The sequence below is a fragment of the Trichosurus vulpecula genome, chromosome 5 (assembly GCF_011100635.1).
Source record: "Trichosurus vulpecula isolate mTriVul1 chromosome 5, mTriVul1.pri, whole genome shotgun sequence".
NCBI lineage: Eukaryota > Metazoa > Chordata > Mammalia > Diprotodontia > Phalangeridae > Trichosurus > Trichosurus vulpecula.
The window spans coordinates 291,629,133-291,652,914 of record NC_050577.1 but is presented as its reverse complement, the minus strand read 5'-3'; the positions used below and the strand labels follow the sequence as shown (position 1 = coordinate 291,652,914).

The 23,782-nt window shown below is 45.6% G+C and overlaps 1 protein-coding gene across 1 annotated transcript in view; it reads right to left on the bottom strand.

The window, feature by feature from the left end:
• Window positions 1-1,192: 1,192 nt before the first annotated feature.
• TIMP3 (TIMP metallopeptidase inhibitor 3) overlaps window positions 1,193-23,782 on the bottom strand; it is a 60,056-nt gene continuing 37,466 nt past the window's right edge. Inside the window, exons 2-5 of the mRNA XM_036759480.1 lie at window positions 15,701-15,783; window positions 6,732-6,843; window positions 5,959-6,080; window positions 1,193-5,345 (exon numbers count right to left, since the gene is read on the bottom strand). Of these exons, the coding sequence (XP_036615375.1) occupies window positions 5,148-5,345; window positions 5,959-6,080; window positions 6,732-6,843; window positions 15,701-15,783 (515 nt within the window). The 3' untranslated portion in view covers window positions 1,193-5,147. The remainder of the gene's footprint in view (window positions 5,346-5,958; window positions 6,081-6,731; window positions 6,844-15,700; window positions 15,784-23,782) is intronic.

Here is a 23,782-nt window from a genome sequence, read left to right as displayed (position 1 = left end):
CTTAGTCCTGAATTGCCACAATAAATTCCTCTGTATATACAAGTAAATCCAGCCATTTGGTGCTTGTCGAAATACTGGTGACTGAGTTTATGTGGGTGTCACCCGTGGAGGGTCTTTTGATTACCTTCTTATATCTTAGCTATTTTTTAGATTCCATTTGGAGGTAAATCATTTCATTTACATTTGACAAATCCAATGGCATGTACACGTGATCAGCTTTCATTATTGCTGAGGTGATGTCTGTTTATTTTAGATTTCTGTAGAGTTCTTTTTTACCTATTTGGCATGCATTTATTAATATTATAGGAATGTGCTTTTTATGGTTATCTTTGAGTGGGTGGGGAATGTTATGCTCCCTACTGTGGGGGGATGTCACAGCTGAGGATCTGGGTCTTTGAATGTACATTTTTTTGAAACCAATTGGCACAATCCCATGGAAAGTAATGGTCTCGGGGCAAACTTTAGCGACTGAGCTGGAATAATGTCTTGGTGTGGTTGCAATCACAAGAGATAGAACGGGCACAGGTGGTAGAATGCTGATTTGTATTCCTATGATGGTAGACTTGGAACTGTAAGCTATAGAGAGCATCTAGTCTGCCCTTCCTTGTCTTACAAATGAGGAAACCTGAGAAAGCCCAATGAAGTGGTGTCCTGCTCAAACACAGGGCAGCTATGGACACTGAACTTCATGGAGTATCAGAGCTGCCATTTTCGTCCAGGTTCAGAGTTCCTTCCACTCGAGTCCCACCTTGGATTCTTATTAGTTGTATGACCACAGGCATGTGCTGAGTCCCAGGCAATTTGCTAAGATTGGAAATTACAGATGGGTTGTGAGCTGTATTAGTTGAGGGACTTTCCATTTGGAAGGATAAGATTACAGGTCCTTGACAGATTTATATGATGATGTTTACAACTGAGCCATGCAGCCAGGGTTTTATGGAATAACCGTCACCATGGTCCCCACTTCTTGAGCAGGGTTGTGACTTTTGGCAGATTATATCCGCCTCATTGCAGATTAGATGAGGTTCAGACAATCCCTGTGAGTTTGCTGCAAAGTCACTTCTCTGGACAATAGCAATATAGCTCCCTAAGTCTCCACTTCTATATGTTCCACTGGATGGGAAGGAATTAGAGAGCAAGGGGCGTACAGACACACACACACACACACACACACCACAAAAGGGAGACCAGATAGTGTTTGTGATAGAGATAAAACCACTTTACTATTTAGAATAAAGGACACACTATAAAAAGTGAACATTATGCCACATGACCTTACAAGACAATATACATTCACGGAATATAAAATTCATAAATAACATGGAGGAAAACTGTAAACAGTGCTACAAAATTTAGCGACAAATACATTCCTTCCAGACAAGGTTTTCTCCTGGTGGTTTTCCCTCCCATAACACAAGGACGGCAGACTGCCTACACAGAAGGGTTGGAGACAGTTTAGATGCCTGTGGACGCCACAAGCTCATTCAGGTCATTCTCTGAAGGCTTAATCAGTGCCAGAGAATCTGCTCCCTCCATCTCATGCTCTTTCTCTTGACCAGGGTGGGGGGAATCTAATTTAAAAGCTGTTGATGTCTGTGTAGCAGAAATAGGGCTGGATTCAGCATCAGAGGGCCTGAGTTTGAATCCCTGCTTTGTCGCTTATTCCCTGTGTAACCTTGAGGAAATCACTCAACTTTCCTGGGCCTCAGTTTCCTCATCTGTAAAAGGAGAGAGGATTGAACGAGATGACCTTCCAGCTCTAAACTCTATGTCTGCTCAACTCCCCCGTCACTCTTTCTTTTGGCCAAAGCCATGCGTACTTTGACTTCCGGCTCCCTTCCAGCTACTCCAATGACCTTTGTCTCTTTTTTAAAGACGCAGCCAGCAGTGAAACTCTTAGGCACTACCCTATGGTAACTGACTCCACCTTCCCATCACCACTGCCAGAGTCAATGGTCTATATCCATGCATGAGGTGGGGAGAACGTAGGGATGGTAAGAGATGACAGACTGGAGCCACCACTGTCATGTTACAATCAGAAAACAAATCATTCCAAAGAGGCCAGGCTCTTGTGTCTGTTGGGAAGTATGTTTCCAATTGGCTGTTGGCTTCTAGTTCCCCTCCCCCAATCCAATTTGTCCTTTCCCAAGAATCATGGAAAGTGAGCTCATGAGGATCTTGAACTGATATCTCTAGTGCCACCATGGTTGCGGTTTGGTGTTAGGGATGAGGGGAAAAAGCATCACCTGGCCAAGTAGGAGGAGTGCATTTGAAGTCAAATTCCTGGTCTGTCAGGACCCAGGTATTGCTAATAGGTAGGTTTGGGAGTGAAAGAGAAGGCCAAGACAGTCAAACTTTTGATGCCAGACTTGGCTTGTCAGAGGAAAAAGCTCAATCCAGAGCTACCCTCATCCCCCTTCTAAAGATTTATTTTTACATCCATAGGACAAGTCTTTCTCCCGTGTTTTTACCAGTCACGCAACTTTTTTTGCCCTGACTTGTTCTCTCTTCCACCAGGAAAATTCTTGCCACCCAAGGGCATGCCCAAGTCAAATGTCACTTCTTCCAATGGAAGCAAAGAGTTATTTACTCTCTAATCAACCACATTTTGCCAGTCTGGCTATCTACACTTCAAATGTTTTAACTTTCAAAATATTAACAAAATTTGGTGGCATGTGGGGGGGAGGGGAAGAGTCTAGTTTTGCTTTGAAAAAAAAATTGCGCAGATATTACAACCTACATACAACACAGAACTTAGCAAACCAAAACAAAAAATTAACAATAATTTGAAGTAGTGAGATGTCTCAGCTACATAAATGACCTTGAATTAAACATTAAGTGAACAGGTATAGTCAACAAAGCTGTAGTTTATAGCAAGCTCAGTAATCACCCTTGGACATTACACAAGAGAATTTTTTCTTTTTTTTTTTTTTTTTTTTTTGCCAAGACCCTCCCCTGTCTCTGCCCTGGAGCTGGTAGAAAGAGAGGTGGATTCCCTCCTACCATCGCTTCTGTGTTCCCTGGAGGCCATCCAGCATTTGCTTTTTTTTTTTAAGGTCTTAGTTTGAGTCTCTAAATTACCATGAGGGGGCCTCTGAAGATCACCCAAGATGGCCAGTGGCCAATATAATTGGCTACCTTCTAAAGAAGGCAACACTCATGCCTCAAGGAAACTGGAGTTCAGGATACCCAATAGGCTGGCCCTGGGGGGGCTACAAAAAAGCTAAATACTCTAGCTTGAGGTAACAAGAACCGATGGCCAGCTAGCCTTAGTCATTCGTGGGCACCACTGTTGTCTCCAGCAGTCTGGTCACCACCTCATCTACATCGATTCCCTCCAAGCTGCTGCTCTCCAGGTCAGAAAGACTGGAAGGTGGAATAAGGGTACTGAGGATAAAGGATGCATATAAACTAGGGTTATTTCAAATGCCTTTTTCAGGGTTTGGGGTATGTGTGTGTATATGTACATGCAGAAGTATTATGTTGGTGATTTAAAATCCAAAACCAAACCAAAAAGCGGAGCAGCTCTGTTTCCTAAAGTGGAATGAACTGAAGGTTCGAAATCATGTTTGATAAATAACTATAATCTTTAAAAAAAAAAAGAAAATCTTGTGTTAAATGTCACCACCCCCAAAACTCTGCAAAATGCACATCATCAACCATTTTCTCAGTATTTCCTATTTATCAACATTAAAACTTAAAATAACTTTATTTAATAAGAGAATTTATATTATAGTTTTCTTTAAAAAAATCAAAAGACAACAAAAAGCCCTCCAGCAAACAGCAAAATCAACCTCTCTTAATGTGTAACACCACTTGCTATGCTGTGGGGACAAGGAAGAAGCGAACTGTAGGCCATGGGGTCCAGCAGCAGGAAGCTGGGAAAGGAGCCACTGTACAATCCGGCCATTTCTGGAAGCAGTGAGGGGATGGCCATTCCATTAGGTGAGAGGCAGATTCCATCCTCTCTCCATCTGCACTCACTCCACCCCTACCTTTCTCATCTCCGTGCCCCGGGTGCCATGTTGAGGCCACCAGCTTTGGAGGAGGGAGGAGAGGTTCTTAATGCTCTGGGCTTCTGCCCTGGAGTTCTCAGGAGTTGAAAATTTTAATATCAAAAGCCAACAACTTGGAATGTCAAAACAAAAAAGGCAGGGAGAAAGAGGATTTCAACAGCATTGAATGTAATTCTGTGTCCTGTAAAAACTTAGATTATCCCTCTGTGTGGCTATAGGTATATGTGCACCTAATACATTCCCCCCTCCCCCTTTGAGCTAAAAGCTATTTGGCAATGGTGTTCTCTAAGCAACATTCTAGAGGACTCTAGCTAAGAGTTGTGTGTATGTATTTCTTAAATGTACATGATAAGCTCCCTGCCAAACAGAGACCACAGAGTTTCTCCGAGCACTTTTTGGGGCTCTCAGCCTTTCACCTGGTCTGCTGTTAAGAGGCAGGCACATTTTTCTCCTGGCTCTGCACCAATGAAACTGTGCAGTCTAGGGAGAGCACCTCCATCTGGGGGAGGATCTGCAGGGGGGCTGGGATGCACACAAACATGCCCACCTCCCCTTCATATCACGCTCTCAGGCGTGCATGCAGACAAAGAGTTCCAAGAGGCCGTTAGGGGATCCCATCCCATCTCCTCATGGTTTAAAATTCCCCACATGCCTTGGGATTTGTTTCCTTGCTGGTCTTGGCCCATCCTATCGCTCTCCTCCCTTCAGAAAATGCCTTGTCTGTATATCATTTGTGCACTGGGGATAAAGAGGGAGGGGATAAGGGAAGGGACAGAGGGGATTACAATGCCCACCGGGATAGTTTTTAGATTTTTGTTTTCCTAAAAAAATATAGATTATATAGACGCCGATAAAAGAAGTTTGCTCTCCTTGTTCATTTCTGGCAAGCCATCATAGATTTCCCCAGGTGGAAACAGGTGATGTCAAAGCCAAAAAGAAGGGGGGAGGGGAGGGAAAAGTGATTAAAAATAAACTCAGTATGACGGCATAGACTTTTCCTTTTAAGTGTTCGAAGTGCTAAACTGGCGAGAAAACAGGCACTAATTTCATTGTCATCGTCTGGTAAGAGTTAGTGTCCGAGGGAAGCTCAGCCTGAAGAGGGAGGGAAGGGGAAAGGGGAGGGACGACAGCTCAGGGATCTGTGGCATTGATGATCGTTTTGTCCGGGGGCGCCCAGCCCCTGTACCAGCTGCAGTAGCCGCCCTTCTGCCGGATGCAGGCGTAGTGCTTGGACTGGTACCCAGGGTAGCCAAAGTTGGAGAGCATGTCCGTCCAGAGACACTCGTTCTTGGAAGTCACGAAGCAGGGCAGGTAATAGCATGACTTGATCTGTAATTATAGAAACAAGTGGAGGCAGGTGAGTGGCTAGAAGGGACCTTGGAGGCCACTGAATCCAACCATTTTGAAGATGAGGAAACTGAGGCAGAGAGTGGTGGTATCCCAGGTGGGATCTGAACTCGGGTCCTCCTCATCCAGCATCTGATCCCTTATCCCATAGGGCAAAGGGGTATAGAAGGATCACTGGGTTGTCTTGATCCTGACTCTGAATTTGAGTCCAAAATATAAACACGGCCAAGAAATCAAAAGAGGAGACCTGGGTTTTAGTTTCCGCTCCATCACTAACTACCTACATAACTGACGTTAGGTGTTCTCAGATCCCTCCCAGCTCTCGCATCCTTCCCAAAGGATTTTGGAGTCATTCATTGACCACTGTCTAATCCCCTCACCTTACTGAGAGGGGAGATTAAAGCCCAAGGAGAACCGTAAGGGACCTCACAACCCACCAAGTCCAAGCCATTTATTTCACACATGAAGGAACCAAGATGTAAAAAGTTACCCAAGGTCATATAGGTAAGCGAGGGACAGAGCCTAGATTCAAATCCAGGCCCCCACCCCGGCCCTGTGTTGCCCTATCACCCCGCCCCCACTCCTATCCTCTTACCTTGCAATTACAGCCCAGGTGGTAGCGATAATTGAGTCCCTTGCGCTGGGACAGGGTGAGCCTGTCCCACCTCTCCACAAAGTTACACAGGCCCGTGTACATCTTGCCATCGTATACCCGGCCTGGGGGAATGAGAAGGAAAACAGAGGGTCTGCCTGGCATCGAGCTAAGGAGGGACCAGAGCACTGAACCAGCTAACAGGTTTTATGTCAGGAGGGCAGGGTGGGTGAGGATGCAGGCTTTGGGTGGCGCCTGTAGCCTGGCTGATGGCCTTCAACCAATCATCAACCACTTATTAAGCAATCACTAAATGAGCCAGGTACTGTTAGACCAAAAAGTGAACCAGTGCCTCTAGCCGAAGAGGGAATTGATTACTTATCTCTCAGGAAACTTTTCAGTTTCCTCACTGAAAATGAGGGCGTTGAATGAGCTAGCCTCTGATGTCCCCTACTGAGGTCAATCTATGATCCCTACAGGATCATACAGTTAACATTAGGGGAAGTCAAATGTCCTTCTTTTACGGATAAGTAAACTGAGGTCCACAGAGCTGCTGAGCATTACACAACCAAGTCTTCCTGGGTCTAAGCCCAGTTCCCTCTCCGCTGTCCTGCATTGTCGGGGAGTATCCTATAGAACCGTAGCCCACACATCCTCCCGGGTGAGCCATTCCTCCTTCCTGTTCTCCCCACTGCAGACACCGTAACCACCCAAGGTGGCCCTCGGCACACAGTTGGCCCCTAGAGGGATGGGGTGGCCTGAAGCTGGACCTTTACCTGTCAGCAGATACTGGTATTTGTTGACTTCCAACTTCAGCCCACAAAGGCTCTCAGAAGCTTCCGTGTGGATGTACTGCACATGGGGCATCTTGCTGAAGCCCCTGTACATCTGTGGGGAAAGGAAAGTGGGAGAGGGGTCTCTGTTAGATGCCAGGCTTGGCAGCAGGACTTGGGATAAAACAGGAGTAGTTTGGGGGATGGGAGCAAGGACAGTGGTCATTTATTTTTTTTTTTAAAGTTAAAAAACCCCTATTGCCTTTGTTTTGTTTTTATAAATCTTCCTCATTTTCAAATATGTCCCTCTCCCCTCCCCTTAAGAGCCATTCCTTGTGATCACAAATAAGAGAAAGTAATTTTGCGAAACTGACCAACACCGCAACTGAGTCTGACGGCACCTGTAGCTCACCCCACCTTTAATTAATCTGCCTTACTTCTCTCTGTCCTATTCCTTCTCTCCCAAACCCCCAAAATGCAGTTCCCTTGTTTCAACCTATATTAAAACAGGTGGTTTTCCTTGTTCACAGCGCCTGGCACTATGAAACAAAAATATCTCAGGATTTTAAAAGATCACGTACTCAGTGAAGCAACAGTAGATTCTAAAGCTGGTGAAATCTGAAGCTTCCTTGGGAAACACAGGACTCAGAGGAAGCCCTGGCCAGACCCCATGGGATTGCATGTCTAGAGCTACAAGGGCCCTCAGGGCCAAACCCCTCATTTTCCGGATGAGGAAACTGAGGTACATCTGAAATACGGTGTTCAATTCTAGGTTCTATTTTTAAACATTTTAAACAAGTTTTGTTAATACCTTTTGTACATTAATGTCATTTCTGGATTCCCCTCTCAAGTCACCTTCCATTTGCTCTATATGGACCTTTGAGGCACCAAGTTATTTATGTATCGTCTCCCCCACCATTCCCCATAATAATGTGAGCTCCTTGAAGACCGGGACGGTAATTTTGCTTTTCTTCGTCTCTTCTGAGCCTGCAGAGAGTAAGCGCCTGAATGGTCTTTGACTGAGAAAGAAAATGGGCACCCCAGTATAGGAGGGGTACTGGTAGCGATGACCTGCATGGTGAAGGGGACCTGAAGAAAATGTGATGCGAGAACTCTTTGAAGCAAAGGGGAATTTTTAACTGTGGTGGGGGGGTGATAGAAAAGCTCTCTTCAGATACATAGAAGAGGGATTAGTCTTTTTCTGCTTGGCTAGAAGCCAGAATTTTGAAACAGTGGATAGAAGGAGCAGAGAGGCAAATTTCAGGTTAAGATAAGGAAAAACATCTTTTGAGACAATGAGAGCTATCCAAAAGTGGAACCGGGTGAGTGGGAGGTACTGAGTTCCCCATAATTAGAGGTATTCAAATGCAGAGTAGTACATCAAAGGTATTCCTGTTCCTGCATAGGTTAGGGAAGATGGACTCCAAGATCCCATGATTCAGAATCATCACCCAGTGCCTTGCCCCCAGTAAGGACTTACTATATCCCCTTTCCTTCATTCACATGGCTTACAAAAAAGATGCCTTAAGTGGGCCGCTTTGACCACAGACCCCTCCCCAAGTTTCAGGTTAAGGGGCCACAAGCACCTGCCCACAGTAGCCATGCTCCTCAGCTCCCTTTACAGACATGTAGATTCCCAAAGGAGACAAGAGGGAGGAACAGCTGGATTTGTCAAGTCCCTGTTACACCCATGGAACATGTGAATTTTCAGGGCTGAATCACTGTGTATGTAATTCTTAGGAGCTGACACAGTAGATTGGAGTGTCAGGTGAGACAGAAGACAAAGAATTCTGATTGCAGCACCAGAAGACCTTCCTAGCTGTGTGGCCTGGGTGGTCAAGATCCACTTGGGGCACGCTCTTTTTGGATAAGCTCAAGAGAACCCAGAAGAGGGCACCCAGGAAAGTGGGGGGGGCCTCAAGTTTCTTCCACATGACTATCAGCTGAAGGAACTGGGTGTGCTCAGCTGTCTTTGAGAATTTGAAAGGGCATTACCTTGGAGAGAGATTACACTTGTTCTCTGGTGCCCCAGAGGGCAGAACTCAGAGAGCCCCATCTCCTCAACTCAATGTCCCAGAGGAAGAATTTACAAACTAAGCATTAGACAACAAACCTCTAATCTTAGGGATACACTGGGATCATAGCTTTATAGCTCCAGAGCTGGAAGGGACCTCTGAGGCTCAGAGAGACAAAGAGATCAGCCAAAGTAGCAAGTGATTGGAGCCAGACTCCAGACTCAGGCCATCTAATTCTTCCTAGTGTACCTTACGACCTCTTCTTGCCCTTGCTCACCTCCAGAAACTAGACCCAGCCTCACCTGAACTCCAGGTGAGGTTACAGAGAGGGCTGTGAGTGTGAGATGTTGGAAGGATCCCAGGATTTAAACTCAAAAGGGACTTCCAAGGCCATCGAGTCTAGCCTCTGCATTTTACAGATGAGGAGATGGCAAATGCTGAAATCCATGTTCTTCCCCCTGTACCTAATCCTCCCTTAATTTGGCCCATCCGGTCCAGACAAGAAACTACAAATCCACTGAGGGGCAGAGGGGAGGGGGCAGCAGGAGGGCATTGAGTCCACCAGGCCAAGTTCCCAAGGGCAAAAACAACCTTGTTAGTGGGTGAGCTGAGGAGGGCATTATGGGTGTTACCCAATCCCCTTCCCATTATGGCCCATGGTGGTCTTCAATGAATTGTTGTTTATAACAGGACAAAGTCTCTGTTCCGGTTTTTCTGGCAAGAGTTATTAATTTGCTTATGCTAATTAATACAAACCAGACATCACCTCATGGGTGTTTCATCAAAAGCAGCTTCATGCTCCCCTCTCTGTCTGCAGCTGTGGTTTCAGTGGGCTGGAGGCGTTTTGGCCTTGATAGAGGGTCCAGGGACCCACCAAGTGCAGCGGATCTGCTCAAGCTCGGGGAGGGGGACTTTAGGCTTCAGCCTAATGCTCCCCCCCGCCCACCTTAGCCCTACTTTACACCTGGGAAATGTAGCCAAACTCTGACATGCCACTTCCATTAGATATTACTAGGAAAACAAAACAATAAAATCTATATTGCAAAAAACTAGGTTTGAGTCCTACCTTGGTCTTGCTATCTCACTCACTGTAGGACCTGGGACAAGTCAAATCACAAAGGATTTAAGTGCTGTGTGCCAGACACCGCCCTCAAGGAGCTTACAGTCCCCTTCATGAGTTCAAATTGGCTGACAATAAAACGTGCACCTGTTGAACTCAACTGAATTTTTTGAGCCTCAGTTCCTTCACCCGTCAAATGGGAATGCCAAGAATAATGCTTATTCGACACACCTCACAGGACTGTTTGAGGAAAGTGCGTTATCTAATTAAATGTGTGGAAGACGGAGTAGAGAGGGGAAGAGGTTGGAGGCAGGAAGGACAGTGAGGTGGAATAGTCCAGGTGAAAAAGATGAAGTTATAACCCAGGTATTGGCCCTGTGAGTGAAGGAAAGGGGGATGATTTGAGGGGTGCTGTGAATAGGGGGGGTAAGGGAGACCCCAAGTGACTGGGAAGGGATGGATTTTGAGGTCCTTAGTTATAAATATGTATAGATCTATATGAAATCCCTAGATAGACAGGAGAGGGAGAAATGCAGAGAATCATTCTGGGAAGAAAACTTGATCCATATGCACTTATTAAGCACCTACTATGTGTTCCAGGCACAAGGTAGTAGGGCTACAAGACCAAAAATAAAACAGTCCCTGACTTCAAGGAACATGCATCTTGTGAGAAGAAGTAGAAGACACTGACCCTGCCTCCAGGGGATTATGTTTCCAGAGCCCCTACCTGCAAGGGTCCTGAAAGGTAGGGAGCACAAGTCATCACTGGCACCATTTTTAGATTAGGCACGTGAGGCTGAGAGGTGAAGGGACAGACCACAGCTATACGTGGAATAATGTGCCCAATGAGTGATGTAGCCGGTAGAGGTATATGTGAGTTCCAGGGCAGGATAAATCCCTGGCAGCTGGGGAGGGCTTCGCAGGAGAAACGCCATGAGCCCAAGGTTCAAAAGAGACTCCCCTTTCTTCCTCCCTCCCACCGCCCCACGCCAATTATGTATTTGCCAGAATCGAGATGATGAAGGAAGGAAGCAGGCACGGCTAGAGCCAAACAGATTAGCCCAGGGGTCCTTCCTGTCCAAGGTCAGGGTGAAATGCATGAGTCAGTGTCCTGCTCCTTGGGACAGCCCCACAGTCCAGGCTGGACACATTGTCTCACACGTGCAGCCCCTCCCACAACCAAAGGCCCAAGAGACTTTTCCACAGAACGAGGACAACAGCTCCCGGCCAAGGGGACAGCTTTCTCACGGTCTTGCCGAGAGAGATAAAAGCTTGGGCCGATTAGGGCTGCACCTCCGGTTGGCCGTCACTCTCACCTACCCCAGGAACCCTCATGATTTAGACACAACTCATCTCCAGGTTGGGTTTCAGAGTCAACCTCATTTCCCCAAATTCTTGACCTTTCCACTTAGACATCATCTGCCCTTTCCAGGATGACGGTCTCATTACAGACATTGAGGACCACTGATCTAGAGTGGGTTGGGAAGGCACCTCCCAGACCATCTAAACCTAAACCAGTTTTACAGATGAAGAAACAGAGACCAGGGGAGTCTACGTGACTTAGGGTCAGAGATCTGGACCTGGAAGAGACTCAGAGACCATCTAGCCCAAATAAGGCAACAGAGACCCAGGGGAGGTGTCGCTGCTCCAGGGTCATGCCCAGATTAAGCAATGGAGGTAGACTAAAAGCCCCAGCCCCCTGACTTCAGAACGAGGCTGGAAGACCGAGGGTTCCTGGAGAAACCGTCTCTGCTATTTCCACTCAGGGAGGTGTCAAGGCCACCCTCTCGTCAGAAACAGAAAGTGTGGACATTCTGTCCTGCATTCAGTCTTCCGTTGATCCTGATGGGAGGGAGCCCTCCATCACCCCGGCCAACTCTGGGGCAGGCTCACTAATCCCATGGAACAAAGCGATTGCAGACAGGTCCCAAGTTCCTGCCAACACACACGTGGGACTTGTCTCTCCTCTCCCTTACACTATGTTTTTTTCTGATACACCCTTGGCAAGATGTCACAGAGGAAGTGCTAAGTGGCTGGAGAGTGGGCCAGAGTCAAACCCTGTTCATTCCCTACTAATACTAGAAGGGACCTTAGAAGTCACTGAATGGCTTCATTTTACAAATGAGGAAACTGAGACCCAGAGAGGGCATCCAAGGTATAGGACAGTGAGTGGCAGAGGCAAGATTCAAACCCAGTGCCTAGATTTAGGGCTAGAAGAGACCCCAGAAGTCACCTAAGCCCACCCACTCATTTTCCAGATGAGGGGGAAGAGGCTTACCCACAGTCACTCTGGCGCTGGAGGATTCTAGGTCAGCGAGTACCAGATTATCTCATGCTCTTTAAATGATGAAGTAACCCAGGAGAAGAGCAGGTGGAAACAGGATGGGGAAGAGGAAGACAGATTTCCTTTCTCTGTTGATTCCAAATTGAGCTGTGAGCCTTCTCTAATTTGAGGGCAGTGAAAACCTCATTAGGAGAAGCCTCCGAGATCAGGCTAATAAGGTATTAAACACCCCAATACAGGACAATAACGGGAGAAGAACAGTCTTAGAGTGGAGAATGCCCCAGCTAAAGCCCCACCTCGGACACACACTGCCATCCTGACCAAGGCTAAAAGTTTGCAGATATGCGCAGAATTCTATTAATGCAAGGGGAGGTCCACCCCACTCGGGAAGGATCTTAAACTGAGGAACTCAAAGCCTAGACAGAAGAATAACAACACGCAACATTTATGCAGTGCTGTAATAGTTACAAAGCACCTCACATGCATTAAGAGGAATCATGGAACAGTAGAGTCTTAAAATACCAAGTACTGCTCTAGACACAGACTAATGTATGACCCTGGGCAAGTCACTTGATGTCTGAAGTTGTCTAAACAACTCTCCAAGACTATAAGATGCAGAACAGGTGCTTTTCTGCATCGGTAAAAGGAGTTTTCCTCTTCTGGGAGTTCCCTATGCCTATGAAATCCTAGGCCAGGCTCCATCAGTTACATTCTCTCATGTGAGCCTCATTACAACTGGCCGAGGTACAAGGTGTTATTATCTCTTTTACAGAAAAGGAAACTGAGGCCAAAAACAAAGTAACTTGACCAGTGTCACAAAGCAATGAAGTAGTTGACATGGGTTGGAAGTCCAATACTCTATCCAGGGGTTCTTGACCTGGAGTCTGTTTTGCAAAAATTATTTTTGCTAACTATATTTTTTTTGGCTGGGGGTAGGCAATCAAGGTTAAGTGACCTGCCCAGGGTCACACAGCTAGTAAGTCTGAGGCCGGATTTGAACTCAGGTCTTCCAGTATGCCACCTACTTGCCCTGCTAAATGTATTTTAAGAGAATTGGTTTCCTTTGTGATCCTATGTATTTTGTTTAATGCATTTAAAAACACCACTCTCAGAAGGAGTCCAGAGACCCGCTCAACTCACCAAAGGGGTCCATGAAACCTAGATGAAGAACCCCAGCTCCATCTTCTCAATTGATGAGAGGGTATGAGTATTCCCTCCACACATTCGCTGATCAATTGAGTAACTTTCTGGGCATAGTTCCAAATTGTTTTCCAGAACAGCTAGACCAATTCACAGCTCCACCAACAGAATTAAAGTGCCTGGTTTCCCATGGCTGCTCCAACATTTGTTTTTTACCCCTTTTTGTCAGCTTTCCCAGTGCGATGTCGGTGTATTTAGCCACAAGTATTTATTAAGCACCGACTGTGTTCCAGTCACTGTGCTAGGCTCTAAAAGGGTACTCCCAGCAGGAATCTCTGACCTCAGGCTTTCCAGGAAGATTGACCCTTGGATTTTGCTGTTGTGCAGATTCACTCAGGGACCAGCCCACAGAGAGCCTAAGTCTCTCCCCCAGTGTAGGGCACCCCGTTTTTAAGGCCCCCAAAGCAGGGAAGGGCATGCCATATCCCTGGAAGGCTCTGTGGCCAGTCTGGTCCCAGGAGCCCAGGGAAGCTTCATCCCAGCTCTCCCCCCACAGCAATGCTGCTGGCGCAGGAGCACCTCATAAAACAAGATTGTTATGGAGCAGGCACTTTCTGACCCTCTGCTTTGTCTAATCTGTTTTAGATTTGCTATGACCACCGCCAAGGCCTTTAAAAGATGGGGAGGTGGGGCTCGGCTCACTCAGCTTGCTGTTTCCCAACTGCCCCACACTGGCCCCGCCACCGGCACTCCCTCATCACTGCCGCCTTCTACAAAGATATAAACTAGTCTCGAGACAGGGCTGCCCGGGCCAAGGGAAGCAATCCAGGGCGGATTTTTAATATTGCATAACAAGAGGTCAATGGGTATGTTCAGAAATTCAAAAAAATAAAATTTGAAGAGGCAGGTTACATGAAATCTGAACATAGGAGAGGAATGCAATGCAGGGGTGTCCCCATCCAGCCACTTAGGACACCAGGGCATTCACAAAGACCCAACACAGAGAAGGGAGTCCTTCTGACAATGGCTCACCCACCCCACCCCTACCCCCCAAATCTAAATCCTTCAAGATTTAGCCAACTCAAAGCCTAGCTGTTTTTTCATTCATTCACCAGCCACTTTTAAACCTCCTGTCTGTGGGTGTGAAGAAATGCCAAAGTGGTAGAGTAGATGGAGGGCCTTCCGCCTTGGGGTCAAGAAGCCCTAAGTTCAAGTCCTACCTCTGATTCATTACTGTGACCACAAAGTTCCCCAACCTCTCAGTGTCCCCAGACAACTGTTTATGACCACAAGCTACAGAGAGGTTGCTGATTTGAAGAAGTAGAGGGAAGTTTTACCCTGAGAGTTCCTACAATGATGAAATCTGGGATGCAGAGCAAAAAAAAAGTGTACGTGTCTATATTATGTGCACACATATACATATACACATACATGCATCTAATAATAATAATGGCCAGCATTTATACAGTACTTTGAGGTTTACAAAGTCTTTCACTTGTGTTAATTCATTTAGCACATAAAGATCCAGGCTACAAAGGGTGATGCAGACCTTGCCCTACAGGAAACTGACAGCCGTCCACTCTGACAAAGTCAGCCGATAATGGTAACTACCTCTTAGAATGAATAAACCAGTGAAAAAGCATTTAAAAGTAAGCCTCACCTTAGCTACTCTGATCCAAGACAATTCTGAAAGATTCATGATGAAAAAAACGCTCCCCACCTCCAGACAGAGAATGTACGCTGAAGACAAAATCTCTCATTTTCTCTGTTTTTTTTTGTACAGCAAGGCTACTACAGAAATATGTTTTACGTGATTTCGCACTGACTCATATTGTTTGCCTTCTCAAAGGGTGGGAGTGAGAGAACTGGAACTCAAAAAAAATTTTAATGAATGTAAAAAATAAACAATTTTAAGAGTAAAATACAAGTAAGTTTTAGTATGTGCTAAGTACATAGAATGTGGAATAAAAGCCCTTCATGGGCATGAGAAAGGATCTAGACCACTGATTTCACTGGCACGGGGAACCCTCGGACAAAGAAACTCCCTCTAGCAATGCAGGTCTGGCACCTTCTCTGATTTTGGTCATAGACAGCTGTCCAGAGATCGAAGACATAAAGTGAGTGTCCGTAGATATGGGTTGAGTTCCCATGTGCAGCACATAGTCTGAGGCAGGATTCTAACTCAGTTCTTCTGACTCCCAAGTCCTTCCCTCTAAAGCACCAGGCTATCTGTGGTCACACAGTTCATTCATTAGCAGCTGAGCCAGATCTATGAATTCCCAGCTGAATATTCTTTCCATGACGCCACCCTTCTCAGGCTTGAGAGATACTCAGCCTGAAGGGGAGGACGGCACCGACACTCCCTGACATTATCTTTGCACCTCCAGAAAGATGGTGGGTTAGGGCTACAAACAAAAGCCAGAGCTGTGCTTAAGGAAGGGCAGACCCCTCTCAGAGGGCCAACCTCGCTCACCTTCATCTGCTTGATGGTGTAAATCAGCGTCCCAAAGGGTCCCTCCTTCACCAGCTTCTTCCCGACCACCTTGGCACGGATCACTGGAGAACAAGAGAAAAAGATGGAAAGGGATATTTACTAGAGGCTTCCAATGACAGAGAAATCCATTCCACACCCCACTAGCGTGCGTCTCACGGGAAGGTCTCTAGCCCCAAGTTTCTCTGGAAATGCATTTGTATTTTTGGAGCCAACTGGAAAGATGATTTTGTTTACATGAGCAAAGACTCTGAAGGGAGTGAAGAGAAAGGGAAAACTGGCATTGTTCAAGTTCACTCCACAACTAAGTCATAGCTTAGCACCTTGGCTTTTGTCCCTGGGTAGTCATGTACCCCTGTGGTTCTGGATCTCAGTACCACTGACCCCTCGCTCTTCTTTTCAACCTCCTAGGAAGCAATGTCACGTGGATCCCTCCTTGGCATCTGAGCTGTAGTGCAATGAAAACCTTTCGTGGGATCATCGACTTCAGGGACCAGCGAGTCCAACCCCCTCATTTTACAGAGGAAGAAACCGAGCAGAGAAAGAGTGTGATTTTGAGGCAGGGTTTGAACCCGGGGCCTCTGACTCCAAGAGCCAGTGCTTTTTCCACTATCCCCCAAGGGGATCATAACAAAATATTTACAGTGCTTGAAAATAGACGAAATTGCTTTTCTTGAAATTGAAAGATGGCATGGTATTGCAGGTTAGCATCCAGAAGACCTGAGTTCAAACCCCACTTCTTTGTGCCTCAGTTTCCTCATTTGTGAAAAGAAGGGATTGGACTTCATAACTGGCTTCTGAGGACCCTTCCAGCTAACTCTATGGTCTTCTATACTCTAAGAAATGAGGATAGTCAAGTATTATTGACACCATTTAACAGGTGGGAAAAGAGAGTCCCAGGGAAGTTAGAAGCCTGGGCCATAGTTAATAGTATCAGAGGTGGGACTCAAACTCTGACCTGATCCCATGATATCCCACTGGCCTCCCTTTATACTGCTGCTCCTTTTTCTTTCCAATTTTAGTGTCATTTTTAACCTCTTTTCTCTACTCCCCGCCCCCACCACCCTAGCCCAGTCCCTCCCTGCCTTTGCTCGTTCCCCTCCTGCAGCCGGGCGGGCCCTGTCCTTCGCTCCCGGAATAAATACTCCCCCAAATAGAGCTGTCATGTCATCTCCTAATCAGCAGCCACAAGAGGTTTCCTGTTACCTGTCATATCGTATCTAAACTGACGTTCAGGCTTCCCATCAGCTGGGCTCGCTGTGTTTATGTAGCATTCTAAGGCTTGCAAAGTGGTTTGCAGCAAGGAAGCACTGTGATGCTTGCTTTATAATGGGTGCTGGATTTAGAAGCTTGAGACCTGGGTTCAAATCCTGCTACCTATGTAACACTGGACAAGATTAAACTTCAGGGCTTTTTTTTGATGTCGGATGAGAATGTTAAACTACATGGTCTTTAAAGGTCTTTCCAACTTTAGATCAATGACCCTATAACCTCTCTGAGCCTCAGTTTCTCCATCTGTAAAGAAAGGAGGTTAGGCTAATGGCTTTGGAGGCCTCTCCCAGCTCTCAGGTCTTTGATTTAAGCTCCTGGCCAGCCCTCTGGCTTTGGAGACATCACTTGCCTATGTTTCCCTAGTTTCTTGTAAAATTGGAACATTTTATATTCTGCATATCTGTGAGTGAGTTTTGAGAAGGATTTTGTAAACTATAAAGAGTAACCTAGATGCAAACCGAGCTTATAATCTCCACACATGCTTTGCTAATGAGGACAAGACCTCAGCGGTCCCAAGGGGAGAAAGGAGGAGTCAGCATTAGCAGTGTCGACTCATACACAATTCTCCACTTGGCCAAATGGATACTTCCAAGGTTGTGCTAAATGCAGAGCTGGCCAGACCACCGCCCAAGACCCCCAGTGAGTCTCAATCCACCCGAGGGGATTAGTGGCTGTTGGCAACTCCTCCACGCTCTAGACAAGGACTCATCTCTAAGGCATCTGGAAGGGCAGGAAAGCCAAAGGCAGGTTGCAACAGAGAGAATGGACTTCAGCCTCCCCTTCCCTCTTTGCCAGACTTTCACTATAGATTATTTCTTCATTTCAGCTACAGGGACAGCCACCACCATCACCACCACCCCTCACCTTCACACAGTACTTTATGTCACAAAACAATCACTCAATAAGCAGCTGCTAAAAACCTACTATGTGTATGAGACAGTAGAAAGTCAGGGGGCCTGAATTCAAATCCTGCCTCTGACACTTAACCACTGGCATGACCTTAGGGATGAGGGCCTCAGTTTCCTAATCTGTAAAATAAATATCGTCTGAGGTTCTTCTCAGTTCTGGACCTATGATCCCTATGTCCTTTCTTGGCCTCCATTTTCTCATTTCTAAAATAATGTTTGACATCCTTTGTTAGCTCTGGATCTCCAATTCTATGACCTAAGACTCAATTTCCCCATCTGTAAAATGAGAGATTAGGACTAGATTATTCTAAAATTCCCTTCTGGCTTTATAGCATATCCTACAATCCCATGACCTGTAAGGGTAACTCCCAAAAAGCTCTTACACTCTCAGTCCTCCCACCCCAGGGGGCTGGACCAGATAAGCTCCAAGCTCCAGTCTAGCTCAAAAACCTCTGATCCCCAATGTCCCACTAAATGCGACTTAATGTACCGGATGAAGGGGGAGGAGAGTATGTGTGATAAAACACCCTGGTCCCAAAGAGAAATGAAATCATACAGACCCACAAATCAGCACAAGCCCTGGCCAAGAACAGAAACAAGTACCAATCCCAAGTTTGTCTTCATTTGCTCTCCTCCCAGCAAGGTTCACAAACAAAGCCCTTCCCAAAATAGCGTTCACTGACTTTGGAGTCAGGAGAAACCACCCCTCTGCTATCTACTAGCGCTTTGGCCTTGGCCGAGTCACACTTACTCCATATGTTTACAAGGCAAGACTTGAACCCAGGGCTCTAGGTCCAGCTCTCTTTCCACTCACCCTCCCCCCTCTTAAATTGCTATAAAAATGGCAGATATTCTGGAGTCTAGTCTTCTTCTCCCACTGCAGGCCACTTCCCTTTGGAGAAACAAAACAAAACCCAGCCATGACACTGACAGCTGCCCAACTCTGAGCAGGTAGCCCTGAACTCTGACCCAGCTCGAGTTGATGGATGGAGTCCAATTCTAAGAAGTCACAGCTGAACTAAGGTTTTATGTTTATTTTTCCTAGAATAGTCTGACTATCCTGAGATGACTTTTGGGCAAAGAACACGAGATCAGATTTGAATGAGACCTCAGTTTCTTGACCTGGCCATCATGAGTTATGTGACCTTAGACATGTCACCTAACTTTTCTACATATCGTGAGTTCCCTCATCTCTAAAAATCATGACCCTAGTCAGACCCTCTCATTTTACGAGTGAGAAAATGGAGGCTTATTTAGGAGCTCCTTGTGGCAGTGAAATCACGGGTCCTGTCTCTGACCCTACCCAGCACAACAATGAGAACACCACACAGTTACAGCCAGCATTGATACAGCGCTCTTAAGGTGGGTAAAGCACTTCGCAAATATTCTCTCATTTGACCCTCATGACAACCCAGGGAGGTGGGTGCTATCATTATAATACCCATTTTCCAGATAAAGAAACTGAGAGGCAACTAGAGAGGCACTTTGGCACATTGAGGTGAATGCAGAATTTGGAATCATAGGGTCAGAGTTCAAATCCTGTCTTTTTAACCATCACTTTACTACAATTATTTGGGACTTTTTTTGTGGTCTTGTCTACACAGAGGTGAAGTGACTTGACCAGGGTCACACAGCTAGTATGCATCTGAGGCAGGATTCAAACCCAGGAGTCTAGCCTCCCCAACAGAAAGTAAGCTTCTTGAGGGCAGGGAGAGTTTTCTTTTGTCTTTATAGCCACAGCCCCTAACACAGTGCCTGGCACAGAGTCCATACTCTTTCAAATCCATTCAATTAAGATAATATGATTTTTGAGGTTATCTTAGCCCAAAGCTCTCAGATTAGCAAAAAAAAAAAAAAAAAAAAGAAAGAAAGAAACTGAGGCTAGAAGATCTATACCTTGGTGGATCTGGAACTTGATCATGATCCCACAGCCACCAAAGGGCAGAGCTGGGATCTGAACCCCAGGTGGTCCTGACTCCAAGCCCAGCTTTCTCTTCTGGTTCTCTGTCCCAGCAGGAGGGGGGAGGGGAGGTGGGGAGGGCGTTGCTTTGGCACTCTCCTCCTCTATAAAATCATTACTTTATTGACTTTGAACCTCCATGTGGACTGCAGGCAGCCCAGGCTTTGAACAGAAATGGAATTCTGGTGGCAAACAGAGCCCCACTGCCAATGTGCCTATTAGCCTGTTTCCAGAGGTTTTCCACATGCTATGAATTAGCATATTCAAAGGGGAGGCAGACACCTCCCCGCTCCCACATCTCCCTGTCAATTGAATCCAGACCTCTTTTACTAGGGTTTATAATTGAATTCCCGTTTCTCCAGCAGTCTAGGGGGCTAAAAGGCCACCTACTCCAACCGCCCGAACAGCATTTCCCCTACGTGAGGACAAGATTTGAGTCTAATTCTGTCTCCATTAAAATACACCCACCTAAAAGACTCCAGCTTTTCTTTATCTGCTCACATAGGAACGGATAGTGCATCTGACTCTCGGCTATCCACCTTGTTAATTAATAATCATATCTTCTTACTTTTCCTTTCATTCAGCCTTTCCCCAGGCTATTCCCCCCCCACCCCCGCCTGGAATGTCCTCCATTCTCATTTCTGTCTCTTTATATCTCTGGGATCCTTCAAGAAAGACCTCAAACACCACCTTCTATGTGAAGTTAGTCCCACCCTCCACCCCCACTACCACCACTAAATACACACATATTTATTATTCCTTCTTTAATCTCCTTATGCCTGCATGTTTTCTCCCCAGGCAGAATACAAACTCTTTGAGGGCAGGCAGTTTCCAGCACAGTAGGCACTGAATGCAATCAGGCACCAGGCATACCATGGCAAGAATGAGAAGTTACAGCCTTCAAGGAGTTATCTTCTCTTGGGAAGAGCTATGGAGGAAGCAGAATTGCAGCCTTCAAATATCTGAAAGGGGTCATGAGGAAGAGCCCCAGCCTTCTTGAAGAATAAGGAAGAATCAGATTCCAACTAGGTAGGATCGCCTCCCAACAATGAGCCGTCCAGCAACGCAATTAGCGACCCTGGGATTCATAAATACCCCTATTAGAGTCATAGGATTTCAAATTTAGAGCTAGGAAGGCCCTTAGAGGTCATCTAAGCTAACCCCTTCATTTGTAGATGAGAGTCCAGAGAGGTTTAAATGACTTGTTATGGCCACACAGTAAGTAACAAAACGGAGAATTGAACCTGCCCAGGAATCCTCTGTGCAAGAGGCCAGATTATAGCGTTCTGGGGATTTTGCTGAGGGGATTGTTGATCTAGAGGGCTTACAAGGTGCCTTTATGTCTACCTCTAAAAAGCCTAGAATTATAGTAATATGTCAGGTTTGTCATCAGGGAATCCAACTTAGGAACTCAAACTTCATCTCACATTATTTTAAAAATAGGATAGCAATGACAGTGCCAACCAACCCCTTTGCAATGGTAGGAGGTCCACATTGCACATGTTTTAAGACTTTTTCAATGTTTTGATCAGTTTTGCTGATTTTTCCCCTCTTTTGGCTTTTAAAAATATATGTTGTATAGCCTGTATCAGATTGCTGTTTCAGGAATGGAAGAGGGAAAACAAGGAGGAACGCTGATGTAAAAAAAAATAAAGACAAAATTTTATTTTAAAAATTAGAATAGCATTTTTAAAAAGGAAGGCAGTAGGGGAAAGAATTTTATTGTTGCTTCTTTTGGAAAAAGAAGAATTCTGAATTCCTCTTTCCAGGCTCTTTTCCTAAATATCAAGGCACCTGATCGTTTACTACCTTTCTGATCAGTTGGTAGACTTAGGAGATGAAGAAATTCTCCTGCCAACCATTCCTCCCACCCTCCCCTGGACCTGGACATACTTGTGTGTTTCTACCTAACAAGCATTTTCAGCCAGTAAACCTGGAAGCCCCCAGAAAACCAAGAGTGCCACAGAGGTTTCTTAGCTGTCTAATTTTTAAGAGCTTTTGTAGAGACGGAAACTCAGGCTAAAATGACTTACATCTCTCCAGATTTTTTTCTTTTTTGTATGTTTGGGTTTATTTTCAGCTTCCTGAGTTCTGTGCCCAAAAAAACCCCTTACCTAAAACCAAGATTAATATTTTGACTCAACGGAAAGAGTTCTTCAGTGAGGCTTTGAATTTCCAGGCTTATCTTTTATACTAAGTTCATATTAAATGCCAGGTCTCAGTTTTGAAACCCACAAATAAAAAAGGGAGGGCGGGGTGCTTTGTGAAACTGACAGGAGTGAAGAATCTTCCCCCTAAGCTTGGATGGGATATTGGGAAGACTAACTGGACTTTAAGCCTGTAACTCTTCTTCCCTCTTTCCCTCCTTCCGTTGGCTTGGGCTGTTCCCTAACTTTGTGCTAAGGGATGCTTACTAATAATAAGCCTGTGCCACCTTGGGCGAGTCACAACCTGCCTGTGCTTCAGTTTTCTCACTGGTAAAATGAGGATGTTGGACCTTACAGCTCAAGACCTCTGATCCTAAGAGAAACAGGCAAAGTGAGGGCAGTCCCAGTGATTCACAACCCTCCCTCCTCTCCCTCTTTCCAGGAGATGATCGATCTCACCTGTCGCCTCAACTTGAAAATAAATAATCAATTAAAGAGTTCAATAAACAGTGACTCCCCATCAGTGGGCTCCTTGGAGTGTCTCTAAAGATCCCTAAGGATCTAGGCTCTAAAAACCAACCATCTAAAGGGACAGAACATTTCCAAGTCTGGATTTGATTTTCTTTTTTTTTTCCTTGTGTTACAGAGGGAGAAGGCTTAAATTAAGATAAGTTCCTTGTACAAATTCGTGCAAATTTCAGGCATTTTCTTACTCCTAAAGTCTTTCTCTTCCAACATCAATCATCAAGCATTTTATTAAGTATATAAGTAACAGTGATAGATATATGCCTTCAGCAAGGCTACATTATATTTGGGGCAGGGGGAGAACCAAAAGGAACTACAGTTACTTGAGGTGGTGGGCACAGACACAACTTTTAAGAATCAGGAATGGCTTCAAGGAGAAGGTGGGCCCTAAGCTGAGGCTCTAAAGGAAATTAGGGATTCAAAGAAGCATGAAATTCACTCAGGTGTTTGCTGAATTGAATTAAATTGTCTTCTCCAGGCTAAAACACCCTCAGTTCCTAGAACATCTACATGGCATGGTTTCAGGTTCTCCTTCAGATTGTCCCAGCTTTCCCCTTCTGGATGACTTCCAACTTGTCAAAGTCCCTCCTAAAGTGTGGTGCCCAGAACTGAGCCCAAGGCTCCAAATGTGGTTTGCAGGGCTATGATCTCATTCAGTACTATGAAATAAGAAATGGTGCATCATGGGGCATCAAGTATTGCAAAGTATATACACGTTCTCTCGCGCATCCTCCTATCTATGTGGTGAGGTGAGGACTAAAGGAATGGTCTTCATTAGTTTAAAATCAATGATTTTATATAATTTTTATATAATATTTACTTGTTTATATTATTTATTAAATAAATTATTTTTATATTATGTTATATTATTTATATAAATAAGTGATTCTCACCCAGTGAGGGTCTGAGGCAGGATTTGAAGCTAGGTCTTCCTAACTCAAAGTCTAGCACTCTATGCCTATGCTCCCTCTCGGACAACAGTTGCTACCCTCAAGGGGCTTTACATTCCCCTGGCAAGAAATAACATGTACACAGAGCACAGGATCACAGAACCAGGGCTCAAAGGGACCCCAGGGGCCAACCCCACTCATTTTAGAGGAGTCAATCTGGGCCAGACAAGGGAAATATCCTCCAGGATACCAAGGTAGGATTTGAACCCAGGTTCTCTGTGTCTCCAGGTAGCAGACCAGGTCTTCTGACATCTGAGGCAGTGACTAGAACGCCAGGCCTGGAACCAAATACACCTGAGACA